Here is a 20,665-nt window from a genome sequence, read left to right on the forward strand (position 1 = left end):
GTCCATTAAAGTAGGTCTATTTGTCAATACATTGTACTGCCTGAAAAGGCTCAGCAGAACTCGCCCTGGCAGTGTTTTGTTTTGTCAGTTTAAGAGCCAATCTTTTAAGACTTTCACACAGGCAGACATGCGTGAATGTCCCTGGACTTGGGCTCTGGCAGAACCCACACCAGTCACTGAAAGCAACAGCAGAAATATGTCAGGAGCGGAATTTCAGTTCCATGTAAACAGTCAGTCTTTGTTTCGACAGATTAAACCCCTCTGTTGTGTCAACGCAGCTGTCATACCCAGCTATTAAGCCTGTTTACTATCACATCAGGTCTACTTGTGGTCATCTTATTACACAGATGATTGACCTGATGGAAGGTGGCAGTCCTTTCCCCCAAGACAAAGCTCTATTACAGTCTTGTGTCAAGGCCTGGTTACAGAGGCTTCAATCCCCAGATTTCTGAGGCAATGCCCAAGCAGACAGCTTCCACTGCACTCATCTGTCACGGGCAGGAAAGCCTTTGAAAGTCACTAAGTGCTGGGTTGTTTTGCAGAGTTGTGAAGCTCTTTATTTTTAAGGAGTAAAACAAGCAAAGAAAATCCCAGCACGGCCTTACTACTTGTAAAACTTCACAAGACATGCAATAAATGCAGCTGATGAGAAACCTTTAGCTTTTACCCTGATCAATATCACGTTTAGAATGGAAAACAATTTTTAATTAAGAAGCTAATTTTCTTCCTTATCATGATGGCAGCTGGTTTTCTTTGAGCAGCTCACTCAGACTGAAAATTGAGCAGATCAGTGTTCCCTCCACAGCCAATTTCACTGTTATTCACAACTAGGTTTGGTGGCCAGTGATTCAGAAGATTTGTATTTATGCTCTGGATTTAATAAATATCTATCCAAGAGCAGTCTTAAATTACTCAAATTCCTAAAAAGATTCCAGCTGTTATGCCAAGCCCGGCAGGCTGAAAACTCAAGATGATGTAATGATATGGCAAGAGCTCTTCTCGCCAGAAACACATCTCACTATATTTCAAAGAACAGTATATATACACAGTAATATATACTGTAATGCATATAGTAAAGCAGAGATCTCAACTTCTGAACTTTGATATTTGAGCTAAGCACATCAACAGCAATTTTGAGTTTTGAAAAAAATTACATAGGGCGTTTGAACGTACTCTCAAACCAACAGAATAGCCCCCAGTTGACCTCTTGTACACCCACTCCTGGAAGGTTTCAGAAAGGCTTGGAATTAAGGTTTCAATTGGAGAAGCTGAACTGCCCTTAGCTAAGCTGGTGATAGCAAGCACAGCAGTGAGAGAAGACAATTTAAATTGCAATTGTGTTCTTGCTGCTCTCAGGGAAGAGGGGAGATGCATCCATACCTCTTTATCGCTGTATGAGATATTCCGGATCTCATTCCATGGAAAGGAGATCTTAGGGGTCAATCTGTTGTCTGGGTCGTAAATGTGAAGACCCAAGGCATCAACTCCAAGGAGCAGTTCCGTGCCCTTTTTATTCTGGGGGGGGATGAAAGAGCAGAGCAGAAAACCCTTTTATTCCACTTGGAGGGTCTGACATGAGCCACTGTTAGCTACGTGCAGTGACCCGCCAGCGCTAGGTATTAAAGAGAGTTCCTGCCACCCTGGAAACACGCTGCAGCAGGGACTCTCACCAACAGACCGCAGCCATCCCCCAGGTCTGCTGCCTCTCCGAAGCTCCACTCACCCAATCTCAGAGCAACACAAAAGATGAAGACTAACACAAGAGTGACATCAGCAAGTAAAGATGACCCGCAGCTTACACTCACCCTAATCGCAAAATAGTTCACTCCATACATCTCCAAGTCCTGAGCTATCTTCAAATACTCCATTTCAGCTTCATCTCTGTCAGACAAAAAAAAAAGGCCAGTGTTACAATGTTTGGTAGGATCAGAGAGAGGGAGATGGCTGCTCTTTCTGATCCTAGGCACACACAAGGCTTTAAAGCCTGGACTATCTCTATCACACAGGTCAAGCCTGTCTTTGTTGGCAGGATCAATAAAAACTCCAACAGCAAATCCCACTCTGCAGCTTGCCGGCATCTTAATGGCTGCTGACGCCTGCCTGGCAAGATGCAGCACTTCAAGCCTTGCTTTCTCCACCTCTCAATCCCTCAAGCATAAATATGAAATCCCTGGCTGGGAGGACCCCGTTTCAGATCCATCTGACTTTAGGCTTATCCCCCACAAGGAGCATTTTACCACTCAATGCAGCAGTACACCTCATCAGTCTGAATCCCCATTTCTTCCCCTGGCCCAAAAAGGGCAGGCAGGGCTGCCTGCCTCCCTGCCCCTCTGCAGGTGGCCCCTTACTGACCATCAGTCCTAAATTCTCTCAAGGACACCGTCAGCAGTCAGGGGACAGCAGGGCAGATGCAGAGCGATCAAAACAAGCCCTCTGCCCTCTGTGAGTCTGCTCCAGAGGTGTGGTGGGATCAATGCTGCTGTCAGCAGAGCTCATCCATCACCTGCACAAGCTCCCCAAGCCCTGCTGACTCTTCAGGTGAGGGGACTGACCCTGACCCACCACTGCAGCACACAACTCACCTTGCTCTGCCTCGGTGCTCTGCGTACCAGGCCGTTATCCTTTCCTCCCACATCTCTGGAGTCATCTGGTAAAGGTTTATTACCTGAGATACAAGAGGAGACAGAGAACAGGTCACACTGCTGCTCTTGTCAGAGTGTCCTCAGGCAGCAAGCAAGCCAGAAACACCTGAGCCCCAAGCAACCCCTCCCCAGCACTATGTCCGACCTCAAGACAGGCACCTCTGAGCAGGGCAGGCTCAGCCCCGCACTCTGCGGACCCCCAGCGCTCGCTCAGCCCTCCCAAGCGCACAGGACAGGCAAACTGTCCCCAGGCCATCGTGAGGAGACGCAGGCAGGATGAAACCGTGAAAAGAAAGAAAACATTTGCTTCTGTTTTTATTAAAATATGTCAGAAAGAGATTGATTTCTCCTTTCTCAATACATCTTTTGGGATTGCTTGCCTTGGTAAGGAAGCCCAAGGAAAGCAAAGCAGGGTGCACACCGCAGGCAGTCCCACAGAGACCTTCTCTGCAAAGGGCTCTGTTACACAAAACACCACCAGGCTTGGAACCCTACTCATCCACTCAGCCAAGCTCCTTACCCGCTTTGGAAGCAACTCTTCTTGGGCCAAGAAGCCTCGCTTGTGGACGTTGGGATCGTAATCGCCGTACTAGAAAGAAGCACAGACATCGTGCCCACTCCACATTAACAACACAGAATCATCTTGGTTGGAAAAAGACCTTGAAGATCATCTAGTCCAACCATTAACCCAACACTGACCGTTCTCAAGTCTATGGGCAAGTAAAACTCTTCACCCTTACACACCCACCCCTTGGGGAGAGAAAAAAATGCAGACTGCTTACACCCTTCACATCACAACCTGTTAGAGCAGAGAACGCACGCTGCTCAGTAAATTTAATAATTATTTTCTTTGTCATTTGATTGCCGATAGAAACTAACACCCTCCTCCTACTCATGCGGCAAAGGGGGAAGCAAAACAAAACTTCTCACCATCAGCTGATGTCCACCAGTTGGATAAGATGATCACTTCCAAAGGAATTATTCTAATTACCATGCCCAGAAAACACATCCTCCACTGCAGGGAAAGACTCACTCTATAGCTGTGAGGTCGTTGCCTTCCCACAGGGACAGGGAGTCAAGATATGGAAAAAAACCTGTTGCCAAAGGCTGATCTACAGCAGGTGAGGCAGATGGTGGTTTCTGTGTTGCTGCTCACCACCCTCACGAACAAATATTTAAAAAAAATTACAGAAGTTTGACAGACAATTGCAGGCTGCTCTTGGGCAGCTGTCAGCGTTTCAGCCTGAGGGTCTGTTGCCCAACTGGGTCATGGAATCCAATTCAGATTTAAGTGCATCCAGTAATTACTACTATTTGTTTAGATTTACATCTTTTTGAGCAGCATATAAAGTGACTGAGAAATAAAACTGCTTATTAACAGATTGAAAAGCCAAGTGTCCCTGCAGTGCATGTGAAAATGAATTTACCTCCCGTACAGCTTAAGAGGGCAGGAAACAGCCAGAAAACAGCACCTCAAATAACCTAGCAAGTTCAAGAGAAGAGGACGATGGATGTGAGGCACGTACACGCAATGCTGTGATTTTCATTCACCTAGCAAACAGGACTTCTGCAGCGACATTACCCAATTACACATGACACAGCAACGTTTGCTCAAGTCACTCACTTTGCAAGGGAGACGGCCCTCCCTTCCTGCTTTGCTGAAGAACCTCAGCTCAGAAAGTACAAAATGGTGACAATTTTTAAAACTAAGACCAAGTCACACATGGTGCTCACGTATTAAGTCAGGAAGCTTTCTGTATCAGCCTCCTTTTAATGCCAGAACCATCACGTCGCACGCTAAAACCAGAGCTCAGCATCACAAGTCTACACATACATCCCCTCTGCAGTCCAGCAAGCAACGTTTCATAGACGACAAGCGGGGATTAAAGACGCAAATATTGATTTGGAGCCAATGCAGATGTGAAGGAAGCATGCAACAATCAACACTGACTCAGACTTCAATTAACATAACAAAACCGCCACGGATTTCATTCAGGAGGGTGCTGAGCAGCAGCAACTATCTGTCTTGCAAGGTCTACAGATGCTCTGAGCTTCTCAGAAAGCAGCGCATTGCAGATACACGTCCCTTGAACCCACATCAAAAGGGAACAGCAATAAAAATGTGGCACTGGCAAAGGAAACAACTCCAATAACCTTGCAGAGGCAGAAAATAAATCATTTTTAGGTGATGAAAATAATAGCAAATAGGATTAACACAATTATTTTTTGTTGTGATCTACTGTGGAGACCCAAGACTAAGTATGGATTATGTGATTTTCATGTGGTGAAAAATATTGCCACGTCCCAAAGGAATATTTGTACTGAGAGGGAGTCTGGATGAGAACATTAATTATTCACGAGTCAAAAATCAACAAATGGTTTAAGTATTGCAGTATATGTTGGCTCAAACGATTCGGCAAACAAACTTCTAAAGACCTTCTCAATTAAATAATTACTTCAAAACTGTCATGAATTTCAGCTCCTGTTAATTGAACTACATGATTAATATTCATGGTTACACATGGAAGTAGCCTTTACCTCATTCATCTACCTTGGCTTACATCGTCTTGGATAAACACAGGCATGTTCAGCTTCAAAGTGTGAACATCAAGTATTGTCTGTTTTGGGGAAAAAAATAATAAAAAAATAATAGAAGAGCCCTTTGCTAAGTGCTAAAAGATTTGAAGTGCTGAGAGGGCTGCAGCATGGCAGCTATCTGCCTTTAAGGGGCAAGAAATGGAAGAACCTCGTGGATGTGACCATTTTCTGCTGGGAGGCGTTTTTCAGTAGATTCCATGTCTCTCCCGGCTGTTTAAAACCTGAACTGCCTCCAATATCTGAGAGTAGTGTGGGTGGTTTGAATGCAGGGCTAGAGGGGAAAACACATAGTAATTCCCCAAATCAACACAACGATACAGAAATAAATAAGCTTTTATTTTTATGACCCACACGCTTACTTTGTTATTGCAGGTAGGTGCGCAACGCAGTACGAACCAAGCTGGCTGTCAATCAAATGGCTGCAAACACACCGCTATGTCAGGCTATTATGCCCCTAATCATGCAAATCAGCAAGTTATTAGTGAAATTACTGCGCTCAGTGGCTGCTTTCTTGTCCAGAAAGCACATCATTATCCTATTTAACTGGAAGGAGATGACCTGCAACATCTTTCTTTCCAGCTCCGTACTGAAGACATGCTTTCAGCTTTCTCCTTTGCCGACAAAAAAGCAGAAGGGGAAACCTCACCTGGAGGTGCAGCAAGGAAAAGCCATGTCTGATGCAGACATGAAAGCACATTAGGAAAGATCAGAAAAGACATCCCTCCTCCACCTTCTCACAATCTCTGTGCAGAATCAAGATGCGTGAGGTTAGGAGAACTGCTCTGACTCGAGCTGACCTCCTCCAGACCAAGCGTCGAGCACGTCAAGCGTGCTACTGAGCCCAAGGTCAGCGGCCACACTGCAAGAAGAGAAAAGGGATGGCACAACAGTCCTGGACCAAATCACAGCCTGTTCCGATCGCGCAAGCAGAAGCTGTCACGGCCAAGAGTTAACAGAGCTCAATATTTACCCAATGGTTTATTCATTTTTGGTAACAGGAAAAGTCATCCCCTATGTATCCTCAGCTCAGCAGGTCAATGGAGAAAAAGCCAAGTAAGTGTTTACTCATGCACTCCAATACGAGCGATGAATGTTTCAGACAAGCAGAAAAGTATTCTTTCTAAAGTAACTTGTCTTTCCCTGGCTGATGAGTCTCTCGAACAAAATACGGTTTCATCAATATTCTGACTATAAGGAGGAAACATCTTTTTCTAGTAAATTCAAACATTCATCATCAAAGAACACCACTGCATGTCACCCAGGGCTGCCTTCAGACAAACCAGGCATGGACTAAAGTATGAGGAAGATTACATGGCAACACGGAAAAAGCTGCAGTGAAACACCGAGGACTGGTCTCTGTTTCCAACCAGCCTGGATCGGGCCCGCTCTTCAGGCAACAGAGCCAAATCCCCCCTCCGGCACTGCCAGCTAAGGTGGTCTCACGGAGCAGAGAGCTGGCCTGCTCCTCCTCAACTGCTCAACAGCTGTGCTCCTCAAGGACAGGCCAACAGGCCAGACCCAGGCACGGCCACCTACCTGTGGTCCTGCAAGCCAAAATGCCTCCCTAAATTGCATCCAGAGAGTCAGAACCGACTACAACCACGAGGCTCCAGTGATAGCATAGCTGAGGTGCAATTGGACTCCAGTCACTCCTTTTCCAGAGACATTATCTTTACACACATAAACTGGAGATTAGCTAGAAGACTGGTTAATTGAGCTGCAGTGCATGTTGTGCATATACAGTGATAAATTACTTCCCTTTCTGCAAGAACAGGAAGCTCGAGCTGCTCTCTCTACCCCAGGGGTCCCTCTGCTATGGGCTGCTGCAAGCTGTCCAAGGCTGCATGCTTCAGCCTGAAAAACAGAGTGCTCTTAAATAAATCCTCAGCAAAACACACTGACTCTGGGTCCAGAGAAGAATTCAGCCAAGGAATGAGGGGAACTTAATGAGCATTGACTTCTTCTCTTCCTCTGTCTAGTAAGGCCAAACATCCAAGATCAAACCCCAGATAAATGGAGAAGCCAGAAGAGCCCTTTAACACTGCAATAACATTTACGTGGCAAGCTGTAGTAGTCAAAATAAAGTAGTTATCATGATGACAAGTATTCTGGGGAAGCAACGGAGCTGCGAGTCCCATGGCTGTTTTGCCTCTGGCTACAACAGCAAGAGCAGGGAGGAGATCCAAAAAAGCATGGGCTCAGGGAATTCACCTGCTCCAGTAGTAAGCCACACTTGAGCAGGCACTGCAGCTCATGAGCTGCGCACTTGCTAAAGAGTCCTGGAAAGAGAAAGCAAAAATCCGTCCAACGTCTGAAGGCAGCCAGAAACCAGCCACGCAGAGAAGGCAATAGCGCGAGTGTCATCCCCTCACTTCCCAGGTTTTAACAACTTTCCCTGCCTCCCCCTTCCTCAGGAAGCGGGTACATCACGAAGGGCCTCACTTCCCAGAAGCAACGCTAACCCACTGCCAACGCCAGCAGGCCCTGGGGGAATCCCCCTGTGCCTACCTTGGCTTGGACGGCGTAAGAGGCCAGCAGGACAGAGGCTTCAGGAGGACAGTAGATCTTCTCATCCAAAATCTGCTTCTTCACCTGCACGTAGCAGTAAAGGACACATAACACACATTTAGTGGAGCAGTGCAAAGCATGACTGTCACAGCAGATGGTTGCAGTTTGTTTTAACTTGAGCTGTCAACCACACAGTTAACAATTTTCTTAACACTAATTACAATTCAGGCCCAGGAAGTCTCTGGTGGCTTGGAAGGGAAGGGCTCAGGCTTTCACGGGCCACCTTTTTCAGACAGGTTTGTGAGAAGAGCTAAATTTATATGTGGAAAATGACAGAAACTATATTCCATTGCTAAAGGCAAGCGGGGGGGCAAAAGTCTTGAATGTAAACATGGAGATAAAACGTCTTAAGGCATAAGCAATGGATTGATACAACATCTATACACGCCACTAAATTAAAAAAAGAGGTTTGCAGCCAAGTCTCTGAGCACACAAAGGTTTTGCTCTGGGATATTCAGGCCTCATTATCAGTCAGTGCTCACCTGTGCTCAAGGCTAATTCTCTCCAATCCCAGCGGCAGCAAGGAGAGCTGCAGGTCACCTCCGTGGCAGTGCTTTTAGCAGCAGGCAAAGCCCTGTGCACACTCCCAGGAGAGCCAATGTGCAGTTCCCAAAAGCCACAGCTTTATGTTTCCTGGCTTCTGTGCATTAAAAAATTAAGCCTGTCATGTTCGATATTTTTTGGGTTTGCACACTTAATTTTCCTGAATAAAGATAGAAAAAAGAGCATACTATTTCCTACGAGACTTCAATGGATTGTCACAGAGATGCAGTATTTGAATTTATAACATGTTTTGAGCCTTCAAAGTTGGTTACAACATAATCACAGAAGATATTCTCCTGCATTAAGATAAAAACAGGAGAGTTTGCAAGCTTACATGTGCTCCTATTTCCCATATGCATTACAGGAGCCCAGGCTCCTCTCATCATCAGAAATCCTAGTAGAAAAGTCACCGTCTGCATTTATAAAATGCAGCTATAACTGCTTTTCCTCTCCAATTTTCCTTTTCAAAGATGACAACAGCATTTTTCCTCATCAAGGAGAAAGCCCATGGCAAATCAGACATTTAAAAATAGCCCTACAGAGACACTAGTGCCTGAGACAGACCTTGGAAATTAACAGCAATACTTTGCATTTAGAAGTCCTTCAGCTCTGAAGAACAAAGATGAACTCTGGAAGACCGAGGAGTACCAAGAAGTTGGTGAGCTCACTTTGATATCCATTTGAAAGGGCAGGGCACGCTGAAGTCTACAGTGGTATTTCCCAGAGCATCCAAATCCAGGTTGCCTCTACTTTCATGTAACAAATATAAGAATTTTTGTCTTTTTAAAATTTTTATAACTTATTTGTTTTAGAAACTTCAAATTAACAGCCACAGAGCAAAAGAAACATCTCACTAAGTACCTAGGGGTCTGAGTAGGACTACTCTATTCCTTGTAATTGTAGCTGACACAGGACATAGTTTTGGAAAACTGATCTTGTGTGAAAGAGAGCTCCTGTGATAGAAACTCTCCATTACTAGCCACACAGCACTGCTAAAACACCAGCTGAGCTGATTTCTCGGGACACAAAGTTTTGTAATGTATTTTAAATAAAAAAGAAAAAAGTCTGAATATGCATTCACCAGTTTCCAAATGCTTAACGTAAGGGCAGGAGTTACAGGGGGCAGATAGTACCACTGGGCTTCCCCATCTCCCCTGCTTTTGCCATCAGTCTCTGATGGAGCTGTGTTTCTGGGATTTTCTTCTGCTCCAGTTATTTGAAGGCTGTTTTGCAAAAGGTGAACCTTGCTACACAGCCTGAACATGAAACAGGTTGGCTGCATTCTGTTCTTGAGGACAAAATTCCCTGCTCCACATAACGATGCTATCATGTACAAAGGCAACTGCCATCCCTCAGCCAACTGATATCCACACCCTGCAGAGAGGTGGACTCCAAGGCTGTGTGTGTCATTCAAGCCCACATCTGACAGATTCATTTCCCCTAGCTACCACGCTCTGATATTACAAATCACCTAATCATTCCTGACAGCCAGTTTACGAGGTCTGCAAGTCTGGGCATCTGTGACTGCTTCATCCAGACAAACCATCTTTGACCTATTTTAAGAAGTTTTTGTTGTTGAAGACAACTCCCATCAGAGAGGTGTGAACATAACACTCTGCTGACCAACTTTCTGACCCTGGAACCTTCTCATGCTTCTGCTCATCCTGGCTCCTTCTCCCTCATGTTGGAGAACAGACATGGCTCCTACCTGCAGGAAGAACAAGTGCTGTGTGATTTCTTGGACCAGTTCCTCCTCTGCATTCTCAGGATAAAATTTGGCCAGGAAGTGAAAGGTGACGGGCTCCTCTGTTGGAACATCGTGATCCAGAACCTATAGGATACAAGAGCCATTCAGCTACTCTTTCCAGCTCCTTCAGCGCTTGGTCTCTTGGAGCCAAGACACAAGCTCCCTCCTGTTCAGATCAGCACATCTTTTGTCAAGCACTTTAGATATCTAGAACAGATGAAACAACCTAAGTAGTTCAGAAACCATAGTTAAAAAAAGAAAACAAACAAACATTTCTGACACTCCTTAACTATGCAAGAAAACAAACAAGGCAGATACAAACAGCATGCGAAATGAGACAGCAAAGGTTGATTCTGATCTCTGGTGTTTACGTCCGAATCTGCCAGAGCAATGCTATATCCTGCTACGCCACCATCCGACTTCTCGCCGTTTCCCTGCACTGCCTCCTCTTGTATTTATTTCAGTGTTGTTCCTCACTACCTTTCTACTGTGCTGGCACTGTCCAGTTCAGGTTCGTGTTAGTTTAAAACCTTGGCATGACATGTGAGACAGACAGATCTCTTTTACAGTCTTGATTACTGTCTGCTTTTAGTGTAACATCCTTTGGATGCAAACAGAACCACACCTGTCACTTCTCTAACCCACCCCTCGGCAACCTGGAGGCTCACATATTTGGGAAGTGTTTCCTCCCTCACCTCCATCTCCTTTTCACTCCTCTGGTTCTCTTCCCCTAGCTCTTTGTACATCTCAACCACAAAAGTCAAGATGCAACTTCACTTTTCCACTAAAGGTTTTGTCATTCAGGGGCACAGATGAGAGACTTTTAGGTTTCATTTACATTACAGTCACCCTGAAGTCCAGCACTAGCACGGCAACCTCCAAAATGCCTCAGGGGGATTCAGCGTGCATGATCTGAGGCTTCACAGCTCAGGAGCAGGGGTGGGCTATCTCTGCCAACTCTTCCCTGTTTAACTTACAGATGCTATAGGATAAATACACTTCACCCAGTTTACTTCAATACACACGTAACACAGCCTTGGGTAAGCAAAGAAAGAGGAAAAAAGTACATTCTCCTTTGCCATCCCACACGACCTCTCAAGCAAAATGGGGTTCCAACCTTCTTGTCCATTTTGAGCCAAGCCACTGTATCCTTGATAGTGTATTGAAGCCCAAAGAACCAGGTTTCTCTGAGTCCTAGTGTCCTGCATACGAGATCGAACAGGTCCTTCCCTTTCCACTTCACCTGCCGGAAAACAAACAGGAAGCAGAGTTATAAAGATGGATTTCAGAACTTGAGCTCTGTTCAACCAAATGCATTCTTTTTTCACCACACAATACCTTTGGAGAGTGTGAAGAAGGCATCTGGAACAGATAAGGAAACATTTTTATATCCTTCCATCTGATCTCATCTACCAATCACCAACTCCTCCCTCATTAGGAAACCAAGATGAGATTTTTTTTTGCACCCCTGCAAACAACTCTGTAAATAAAGCCCCCCTGTTTCTTCCCCTGGCAACCCACTGACATTCAACAGAGGACCTGAAGGGTCCATTCAGGTGCCTTTTGCGCCACACACTACCAGTTCCCAGCAAGAAAATAAAAATCACTCTTAATTGCCCCTTGGTGGTTTTAATGTCCCCATCTATAGCCCCAGGAAGCGCTGCACAAACTCCAGCATCAGTAACAGGGTTTCACAGACAAAAGCACAATGTGCTCCCAAAAATCACAAGTGAAATGATCTATGTACAAAGTGTGTTCATCCAGAGCTACCGACCCTGCAGAGGTAAAAAAAAAAAAAATGTCACTGAAGTCAGCGGTTCTCCTGGAGCACGTTTTGATAGAGTCAAACTGCATTTTCTACTGAAATTGTTGGTGACAGAAGCAGCTCAGGAGCAGAGAAAATTGTTTCTGCTCAAAGACTGTGTCCTTCGAGCAATCTTGAAGCTGCATCTATGTTGTTACTGAAGTTTGCTCATAAAAACAGAAGGCGTTGGGAGGCAGAAAGGTGAAGAGGGACATAAAACAGATGAATCTAATATGCCAAAGCCACTTTGGTCTTCCATCTGCACGGTGGAAACAATTGCTGGACCGAGACATATGGCCATTACTCTAAAGCCCTAGGGCAAAAGGATCTCGGCACATTCTCTTGTCACTACGACTCAATCTTGGTGCCACCTGGACAGCATCAATTTTAATGCTCAGGCACGGCAGAGGCTGCTGGTGCAGGCATCGTGCCGCTCCCGCTATCACCCACTGCCGCCTTGTGGGCAAAGCCGCTGAGGACAAGCTTATTGCCATTCTGCTGGCTTCCTTTAAATGAGTATATCGCTATATTCTCGCCCTCCCAGGGCGCACACACAACACACACTGACAGTCCCAGAAAAGAATAAAGCCGATGCTACCCTCTGAAAAAACAACACCCCCAGACGGCTCTCCACAATTCATATCAAGCGCCGTCAACACCTTGAGGTCAAAAACACCAGGAAGAGCAAGTTTTGCAGTGTTGTAATTATAAAACCCTAATTTCACACATTTAGCTAGCCTCCAGTCCCCATGATGAGCTCCAGCTCGGCACAGGATGGCTCAGATTGCGGAAGATCTTTTCCTGACTATTATTTTAAGAGGGAGGTTAATTTGAGGGTTCAGACAAAACAGAGCGAGACACATTTAAACAGCTATTTTGTACCATTTCTGTAAGCACATAAAACCAGGCTACCATCAAAGGGCTATTTCTTAACTAGAATTAAACTGCTTTGTATAAAGTGTTATTGGCTGTTTTTTCTGTCTGCAAAGACCACATTTCAGCCTACTGCTTTAGAGGAGCGATCAGTGCCTGCACATACACAGCCCTGCACCAAACCTTTCCCAGGACAGGCTCCTGTGTGCTGCCGACGGGAGCGCCTCCTCCCTAGACATCGCTCCACATCCCACGGGATCAGTATTTTGAACAACCCCGGGGCAACCCCACCGATTCCTCCACAACACTCCGGATGGGATTTCCACCAAGCCACCCCTGCAGAGTTTCACACAGGCACCCAAACCTTATTCACCACACTGCATCAGCTGGCACGACCCAAAGCTTTTCTCCCTAAAAGCAAGCTGGCAGCTAGTTTTGAAGACCAGCAGCAAGCATTAAAGCAAGAGTTTTGTGGGTTTCCCCCCCCCTGCAATTTCAATTTGGTGACGGGAATATTTTAAGCGATTGCTTCTGCTGTTAAGATTTTACACCGCCACTCTGTCATCGCATGCGTACGTTATGGCAGAAATATATATTTAACATTCCTGCCTGCACAGTGCTAAAGTCTCCAACCGTAACACCGCACAGACATCCTCCCCGACTGTGCTGAATTACCTTCATTAAATATATAAATGGAACAGCAGCCACGTTTATTTCAACATACATGATTTCATTCCACACCTCGGTACTTAAAATAACGATCTGCATTCAAGTGGCATCTTTTGACAGCTGAACTCCAACTGTTTTACAGACGTTCAGGACCTCAGCCCTCATCATCCTTACTCGATAGGCCTCATATCATTAACTACCACATTTCCTGGCCATAAAACACAAAAAAGACCCCCCCAGGCAAGAAGAGGTGAAGGGAGCTGGTGTCCAAGGCTGGCCAGAGAGTCTGGGGGAGAGCCAGGACAGGCTGGCAGTTCCCCATCCCATGCTCTGCCCGTAACACCATTCCCTCATTCTGCACTAAAGTGACACCTGAAGCACAAAGACGACTTTGCAAGCTGTTACGTGCTCCTGAAAACAAAACAAAAAGGCTCTGAGCAAAAAAAATCCCCTTTCAGCCTTACACCAGAGCGGCTGGCACGATGCTATAATAAAGCTCAATCTCCCAATAAAAAGCTGCATCACGATAACCTTAACCCGACCCGCAGGATGGAGAGGGATGTGTCGCTTCAGCATCCTTGATCAGCTGCAGGCATCGCCTCTTGCATCTGCAGCTTTGCGTTCTGCCATGAGCACGATCGCACGGCGGGTTGTTAGATATATTCGGCGAGTCGTTGAAGGAATACGTGGACGAGCTGCTTTATAAACAGGGTAAGTGCTGCAAGGCTGTTATTCTGCAGAGCTGGAATTTATGTTCTTTACTAAGTACAGAGCGCTTACAATTTATCAGCAGAGCGTTTTAAGTAAACAGCACTAAACACTTAAAACTCAGCAGCCAGTGGCTAGAATAGAGTACTTCCAGTACAGGTTATTGGCATCATCTTTTTCTCCAGCAGAGACATCGCATTTGGCATCTATTAACAGGGTTTGCATTATTTATTAACCTGCACCAAGAGTCATTTCCAACTAGCAGGCAACTGGACAATTTATTTCAGTGCACAACCTTTCTGTCAAGTTTCACAACCGCTCCTTTGCTAACAAGTCGATAAACCAGCCGCAAAAACGAGCAGAAGGGTTATGAGATCCTCTTGTCACAGGGTGATAAGGAAGAAGGCCAAGCACTACAAAAAATGGGCACCAGGACACAAGAGAGAGCAACCCTGCACATAGAGGCTTGAGTGGGGGCTCTACAGAGAAAAGTGATTCCCACCACTGGCATAGGCTGATGCTTTTCTTCCAACGATGTCAAACTGGATTTACACCAGCTACGAGGAAGAGGGAGGGGGAGGGGGGAAAAAGGGCATATTTGATCCATTTAAAATTAAGGTTCCTCACACAAGAACCTCTACTCAGACAACAGGGATGTGCCCAAACTCCAGGAGACAGAACTTGGCTCTGTCCAGGGCTGGCGGATGGAGAGTTTGCCTCCTTGTCCTCACAAATGCAAACCATCAGAGCTTCAGCTGTCCCTGGGGTCTGGCTGGGGAATAAGGGCACAAACAAGCAACTGGAGCAGATTAAGGCAGTGCTCAGCGGCTCAGCCCAGGCACACTGCCTCCCAGAGCAAACCTATGGCAACAGTCCCTCCATATCCCACAACACCCAACCACTTTGCAAGAGGCACAGTATTGGGTTACAGAACGACCTTGAAGAAATTACTAAACACCTATAAAATATTTTACTGCACCAATTTATCCTTAAATAATGCAGAAAATGGCTTTTCACTGTAGCAGATCATTTCATTAAGCGTTAGTTCTGTGCTAGAGATGAGAAGAGAGCACAGAGCCCCTGTTGGGATGACACGACAGTCTAAAAGACCACAGAGAAAAGGGGGACCAAGCCCCAGGAAGAAACGCTCAGCTTCCACTGCGTGATGTTATTTCCATTTAGAAGCAAGCTTTAACAAGAGGATATGACACCTCTGCACTGAAACAGGGAGGGAGATGGCAGAAGGGAGAGGGCAGGGGCTGAGCAGAACATCCTGCCACTAATGATCTGGGAATCAATAAGTGGGTAGGCTGTATATGTTCCTCATCCCACCAGGAGATGCCCAAAACACCCACAATAGTTTACAACCGAAACTGAGATAACTTTGAGACTGCAGACCACATTTATTTCTTCTTCTGGACTTGAATGGTAAGAGTGCCACAGACAATCATTTATTTGGATTAAAGTCCATTTGGAGCAAAGGGGGAATCAAATATGCAATATTCTTCCATTTTTTTAAAAATAAAGTGATGTCAAATACATTCAATTGCCACTTACTGAGCCACAAGACAGGGCTGTAAAAGTTATTTTTATTTACTAATGCTACACGACAACTCGATAATGAGCTTTTAATTAAAATCTATTTCTGTTAACCACCAAGGAGGCCGAAAAGGCGCCCAGGCGTAATGACAGATGGTGCAGCCAAGCACATTTTGTGGTGTCTGCCCAAGACAGAGACAGAGCAGGGTACACGGGTGAACACGCTGCTGTGGCTCTGGCCAGACGGCACCAAAGCAAGTGGGAGAGGCAGAGGGGACAACCACCGATGACGTCCCAAAGCCTCATCTCACCCCGCAGTTGGGTTTGCACAAATTAAGAGTTATGGGGTCAAACAGCAGCTCGATGCAGGGGAAGAAGCTCCAAGAGGCTGAGAGAAGGATCTTGTTCCTGCAGGGACCGCTGGCTTCCCGTGCCAGGGATGCACAAAGATACAACGCTGGACGAAGCCATCTCCGTGCTGCTGTTGCATGGTCAGTCTGCAGTAGAGCACACTCCTCCCCGCCCCAGGAAGGGCCACGCAGGGTGGCAATCAGAGTTGAGCCTCACACCTCTGTGGGAGCCCACTGCCAACACACACAGGGTGTTTCAGCACAAGCCTGACCTGCTCAGATGATCTTCTGCACACTGATGCACTCTGAAAACAGACAGCTTACCCCAGGGAACGCCAAGCTAGGCTTTAAGAAACCAGCGTTGTCAGCCTGAAGAGAGAGGGTTAGCCTTGCTGCAGCAACAGCAAGTTTATCTCTGAATGAAGCAAGGCTAAACCACGTATACTGTCAAATGCCCCTCCAAGCCTTAAGGGCTGTTTGATTTTCTAACAGAGTGATGCCTGCCAGCTTCAAGTAGATTGTTTCCAGGGCTGCTTCCCTGTTCAAGCACTTTTAATTTCAAAAAACCACCTACTTGAAGGACACTGTCTGTAGAAAGGAGGGGAAAAAAAAAAAAAAAGTATGTATTAAACAGCATCAAAACTAGAGTCTATATACCAAAAGACAAAGATATGCTGTCTCAAATGCCTTCTCTCCTTCCCCTTTCCATCAACATACCTCCTCTGGATTAGCCACAGAGACAGGACTGACAGCGGTTCTGAACCATCTTTGGAGGGAAGTGGATAACATGGAGTTTCATAACCAGCTTAGAAGAGGCTGCAATGGGACACAGGGAATCCAGAGAGCATTTCAGATGCCGGGTGCAGGCAGAGAGAAGCCAAAGGGGATCTGTGTTCATAATAAGTCTCATGTGACTTGCGCACAGCCTAAGGGAATGCAGAACTGAATGGCACCAAGCAAGGCATCTCTGAAAAATTAATTCCCAAACAACACTGTTGTGAATCAGCAGAATTTCTGACTTTTTTTGGCATAAACCCCTCCAAGACATGAAGTGAGAAAAAGCACTTACCTGCTGTGTCTTGTATTTAAAGAGAGAACAGCAGCAACCAAACAGCACAAACTCCCAAGCACTTGCAGAGCCGACAGAGGATCGGGGCAGATGGGCGCACTAAGGAACCAGAACATTGACTTGACAGCTGGTATCCCAACAATTTACTGAAGATCATTTTGTAGCTGAGGGGGATTATTTCTCTCAGCTTTTTAAAATAGCTGTTACTGCCCACAGATTCGTCTTTTCCAGTTAACTTTCTGCCTGCTTGCAGAAGCTTAGCAGCACCGAGAGAGGTCACAGCCCCTACTAGCATCACTGAGCTGCTGCTAAACGTTTAACCAGGGCTGGAAGGATCTTTATAAAACCCCTTCCTAGTATTTGGCAACGCAGAAGGAAGCTGAGGGCACCCCGCTCCCTGGTTTCCTTCTCTTGCCTTTTCATTTTGGGGACAGAGCTCAAAACTCACCCCTGATTTACTGTACCAGCTCTTACTCAAAAATTTACTTGGTTGCAGATCTTCACCACCAAACCTTCGCTCGTTCCTGTTTCAGAGATGAGCTTTTGCAGCTCAGCTACGTAACTCCTTGTGTCTGTTAACAGAGAGTAACGTCCAGCTGCACGCTACTGAAATTGGATCTCACAAGCAAACAGAAAAGCTTTACAACCAACCTCATCCAACTGGCCCTGCACCGAGTGGGGCACTGTTAAAACGACCCCTTCCAACCAAGATTATTCTCTGGACAGAGAGGGAGAGCTTAAGCATTGAGCAGTAACAGGATGCACGTTTAGACCAGCCGATACATCAGTCCAAACTTGCCTTTCCTTGCTGCTTGAATGCTTAAGCTGTTTCTCTAGGTTGGCTGTAAAGCTTTTCCATTCATTTTTAACTTAAGACCCACAGAAGCTGCTGTTTGAAAAGATTAAGGTTAGGAAACAGCTGGGCAGCTAGCTGCACCTCAGCAGAATAACCATCCCTGCAGGAGTTTCAGGTCCGAGATCACAGGCACAGTAGAAAGGGCTGAAGAAAAAACACAGCCTTCAGAAAAGGTGCTGTGGCTCCAGAGATGGAGAGCCACTGACCACTGCAATAGGAAGAAATGGGCAAAGACATACACCAGACCAGAAGACAGACTGATGGGTTCTCCTATCAACTAGTGAATGTGATTCTTGGAGGAAAAAAAACGCACATCGGAATGTGTGAGACCAACCTGACAGCAGCCACACCACGCCACCACCACCCCGCTGGAGGGACAGGACAAACGATGCCTCGGAAGGCACAGACTCAAAAAGACCACAGGGTTTTAAGATGTTATGCCTGTATAACAGATAACTGATGACCTCATCTAGAGAGGCACCACCAAAATCAAATTACCTTTGCCACATCAACTACTTTAATTTGGTTTGGGGACACCATCAGCAAGTTTCACAATTGGGGTGGCAACTGCAGAGGAAACCATCAGGAACGGCAGGCTCCTGGCACCACACTGTGAACTGACATCAAGCCATTAGTGCAAGTACCACACCCTGGCAAGCGCTGCTGTACACTAATGCCACTTAAAATAAGCTTCCTGAATCGGTACCCAAGCAGCATACCGCCTATCATGGCGTTCATCGCAGGAGAACATCAACATTAAATGTCTTTCAACAAGATTTCTCTTGTGCTGCTCTCCAAGCACAGAAAGCTGAAGGACCACATGGACTATTTGAGGGTGTTCTCAGGAAGGTAGGGCAGCTAGGGAGTGCTTTAAGATGGGGATTTTAAGAGCTATGCAAATGCCTATCCTTCCTCAAGATGCTATCAATTAATTAGGTACCAGGCTCAGACAACCATGATGGAAGTAACAAAAGGAAGACACTCACTTTGTGCCTTCAAGATTTCCCCAAACAAATTATAAGTCTTTAAAGTGAAACCCCAACTGTGATTATTAAGCTTCATCGTCATGTTAGAAAGATTAAGATGTCATTTCTATGAATTATTTTAGATTTAGGCTCAATTTGGAGACATCATTTGCAGAGTAAACAGATGCAAAGCAGGTTTAATCTCTTCAAATACACAGCTGGGGATTTCTACGGGGCACATTGAAAAATTAACACAGGAAACTGAGGTCCCTCCAGCTATGAGGGTGTTGGTGGGGTCAGAAGAAGAGGGACTGCTGGGACAGGAGCTGGAGCTCTACAGTTTGCACTAAGTGACCTTCAGTCCAGCCCTGAGAGCCAGCCATCAAGCCAGAGCAGGTTACAGATTCAGATCTCTCAGCTGCTCCACACGCCCTCCACGGGCCAGGGCAGAGCTCACTAGCCCTAGCTGCTCACCACACTGCCTAGGCAGCGCTGCCAGGTCTTACACTCCGTGGCCTCTGCCATTTCCAGCTGCTGGGCTAGCCTTGAGGTCTCAGGCCTCTGCTGTCACTTGCCTCGAGGTGAGGACGTGGCCTCTGTCCTGCACAGTGGGGCTGGGAAGTTTAACTCATGACAACACAGAGCACGCCTCGAGAGCTCTGGAATAAAGTTCAAACAAAAAACATCAGTTATATTAATCCCACAAAGAAAAGCCTCTACAATAAAGTGCTGATTGTTCAAATGTGTTTACCAGCAATGCGATCAGTACCCATCCAGGAGGCCACTGGTTAAGCTATGCTGAAGACCAGCACATGTAGCATCAGGGTCCCCAGAACAGTCACAGGCACTCCGGACCAATCACTGGCCAGGCATCCACCTTCTGGAGAAGGAAAAGTGGGGAGAAAGCAACACAGCAATGCTGGGAGCACAGAGGCAGAGCACGGAGACAAGCAGTGATGATCTGCAAAAGGGTGGAGGGAGGATGGGGGCTTCTGGATGTGGATGGGACCAAGGACATGACAAGATGGCACAGCAGGATGACAGAAATCAGCCTGCTCTGCCTGGACCGCAGCTTTGGCACGTGGAGGATGCAGGAGGGAGCAACAATTTCATGCTGCCCCATCCTGTTCTGAACACCCACCTCACAGCTCCAGAGGCTTAAGCAAACTGTGTTCCCCAGATGGCTGCCAAGCAGGCAGGGCTGGCTCCCTGGCAAGGCTATCTGGGTGGGCAACCTGGGGTGAAGCCAAGGTGTCTGTGTGGATTAGGCAGAAAAACACGCTTGCACTCCTTCCTCTGCCTGATGGGCTGCTATTCATAGCAAAGTTTGAAGCCCTAGGCAGGAAGCAGGCTCCAGCACCCCAGGTACAAAACAAAACCCAACCCAAGGTACAACCCCAGGACTACCAGCCTCACAGAGGAATTGCTGAACCCCCAGCTCATTCCCTCAGTGAAGCCAGGAGATGCCCATGGCCAGAGACCAGCAACGGCAAAAAGGGAGGGGACAAGCACAGGCAGAAGCCAAGAGGCAGCTGTGGTTCCCCCTGTCCAGCTCAGCAGGGAGCAGCGTGCCCCCAGGAGCAGGCTACCAACGAGACCTCCAACAAGCCATCAGCTCTCTGTCCCCCTCAGCACAAGGTTCCACTCACAGGCTGTAAAAACAAATCTCAAGAGCTGCCCAAATTGCACAACAGCAAGACTCCCATGAGACCTCCTTCCACTAGTCCTCTAAAG

General features: G+C 46.5%; 1 protein-coding gene across 4 annotated transcripts in view; it reads right to left on the bottom strand.

The window, feature by feature from the left end:
- The window catches only part of NF2 (neurofibromin 2), a 45,813-nt gene extending 26,031 nt beyond the window's left edge, over positions 1-19,782 (bottom strand). For 2 of the 4 annotated variants that reach the window (XM_026859686.1, XM_026859687.1), the window contains exons 1-9: positions 19,683-19,781; positions 19,406-19,590; positions 11,216-11,341; positions 10,060-10,182; positions 7,749-7,832; positions 3,163-3,231; positions 2,583-2,665; positions 1,806-1,881; positions 1,381-1,515 (exon numbers count right to left, since the gene is read on the bottom strand). In XM_026859686.1, coding sequence (XP_026715487.1) covers positions 1,381-1,515; positions 1,806-1,881; positions 2,583-2,665; positions 3,163-3,231; positions 7,749-7,832; positions 10,060-10,182; positions 11,216-11,341; positions 19,406-19,456 — 747 coding nt within the window. In that variant the 5' untranslated portion in view covers positions 19,457-19,590; positions 19,683-19,781. Of the gene's footprint in view, positions 1-1,380; positions 1,516-1,805; positions 1,882-2,582; positions 2,666-3,162; positions 3,232-7,748; positions 7,833-10,059; positions 10,183-11,215; positions 11,342-19,405; positions 19,591-19,682 lie in introns of those variants that run through there. The other 2 variants (XM_026859688.1, XM_026859684.1) reach the window with 2 other exon arrangements.
- Positions 19,783-20,665: the final 883 nt, after the last annotated feature.

The sequence above is a fragment of the Athene cunicularia genome (assembly GCF_003259725.1).
Source record: "Athene cunicularia isolate RWA chromosome 15 unlocalized genomic scaffold, athCun1 chr15_part1, whole genome shotgun sequence".
NCBI classification, from domain to species: domain Eukaryota; kingdom Metazoa; phylum Chordata; class Aves; order Strigiformes; family Strigidae; genus Athene; species Athene cunicularia.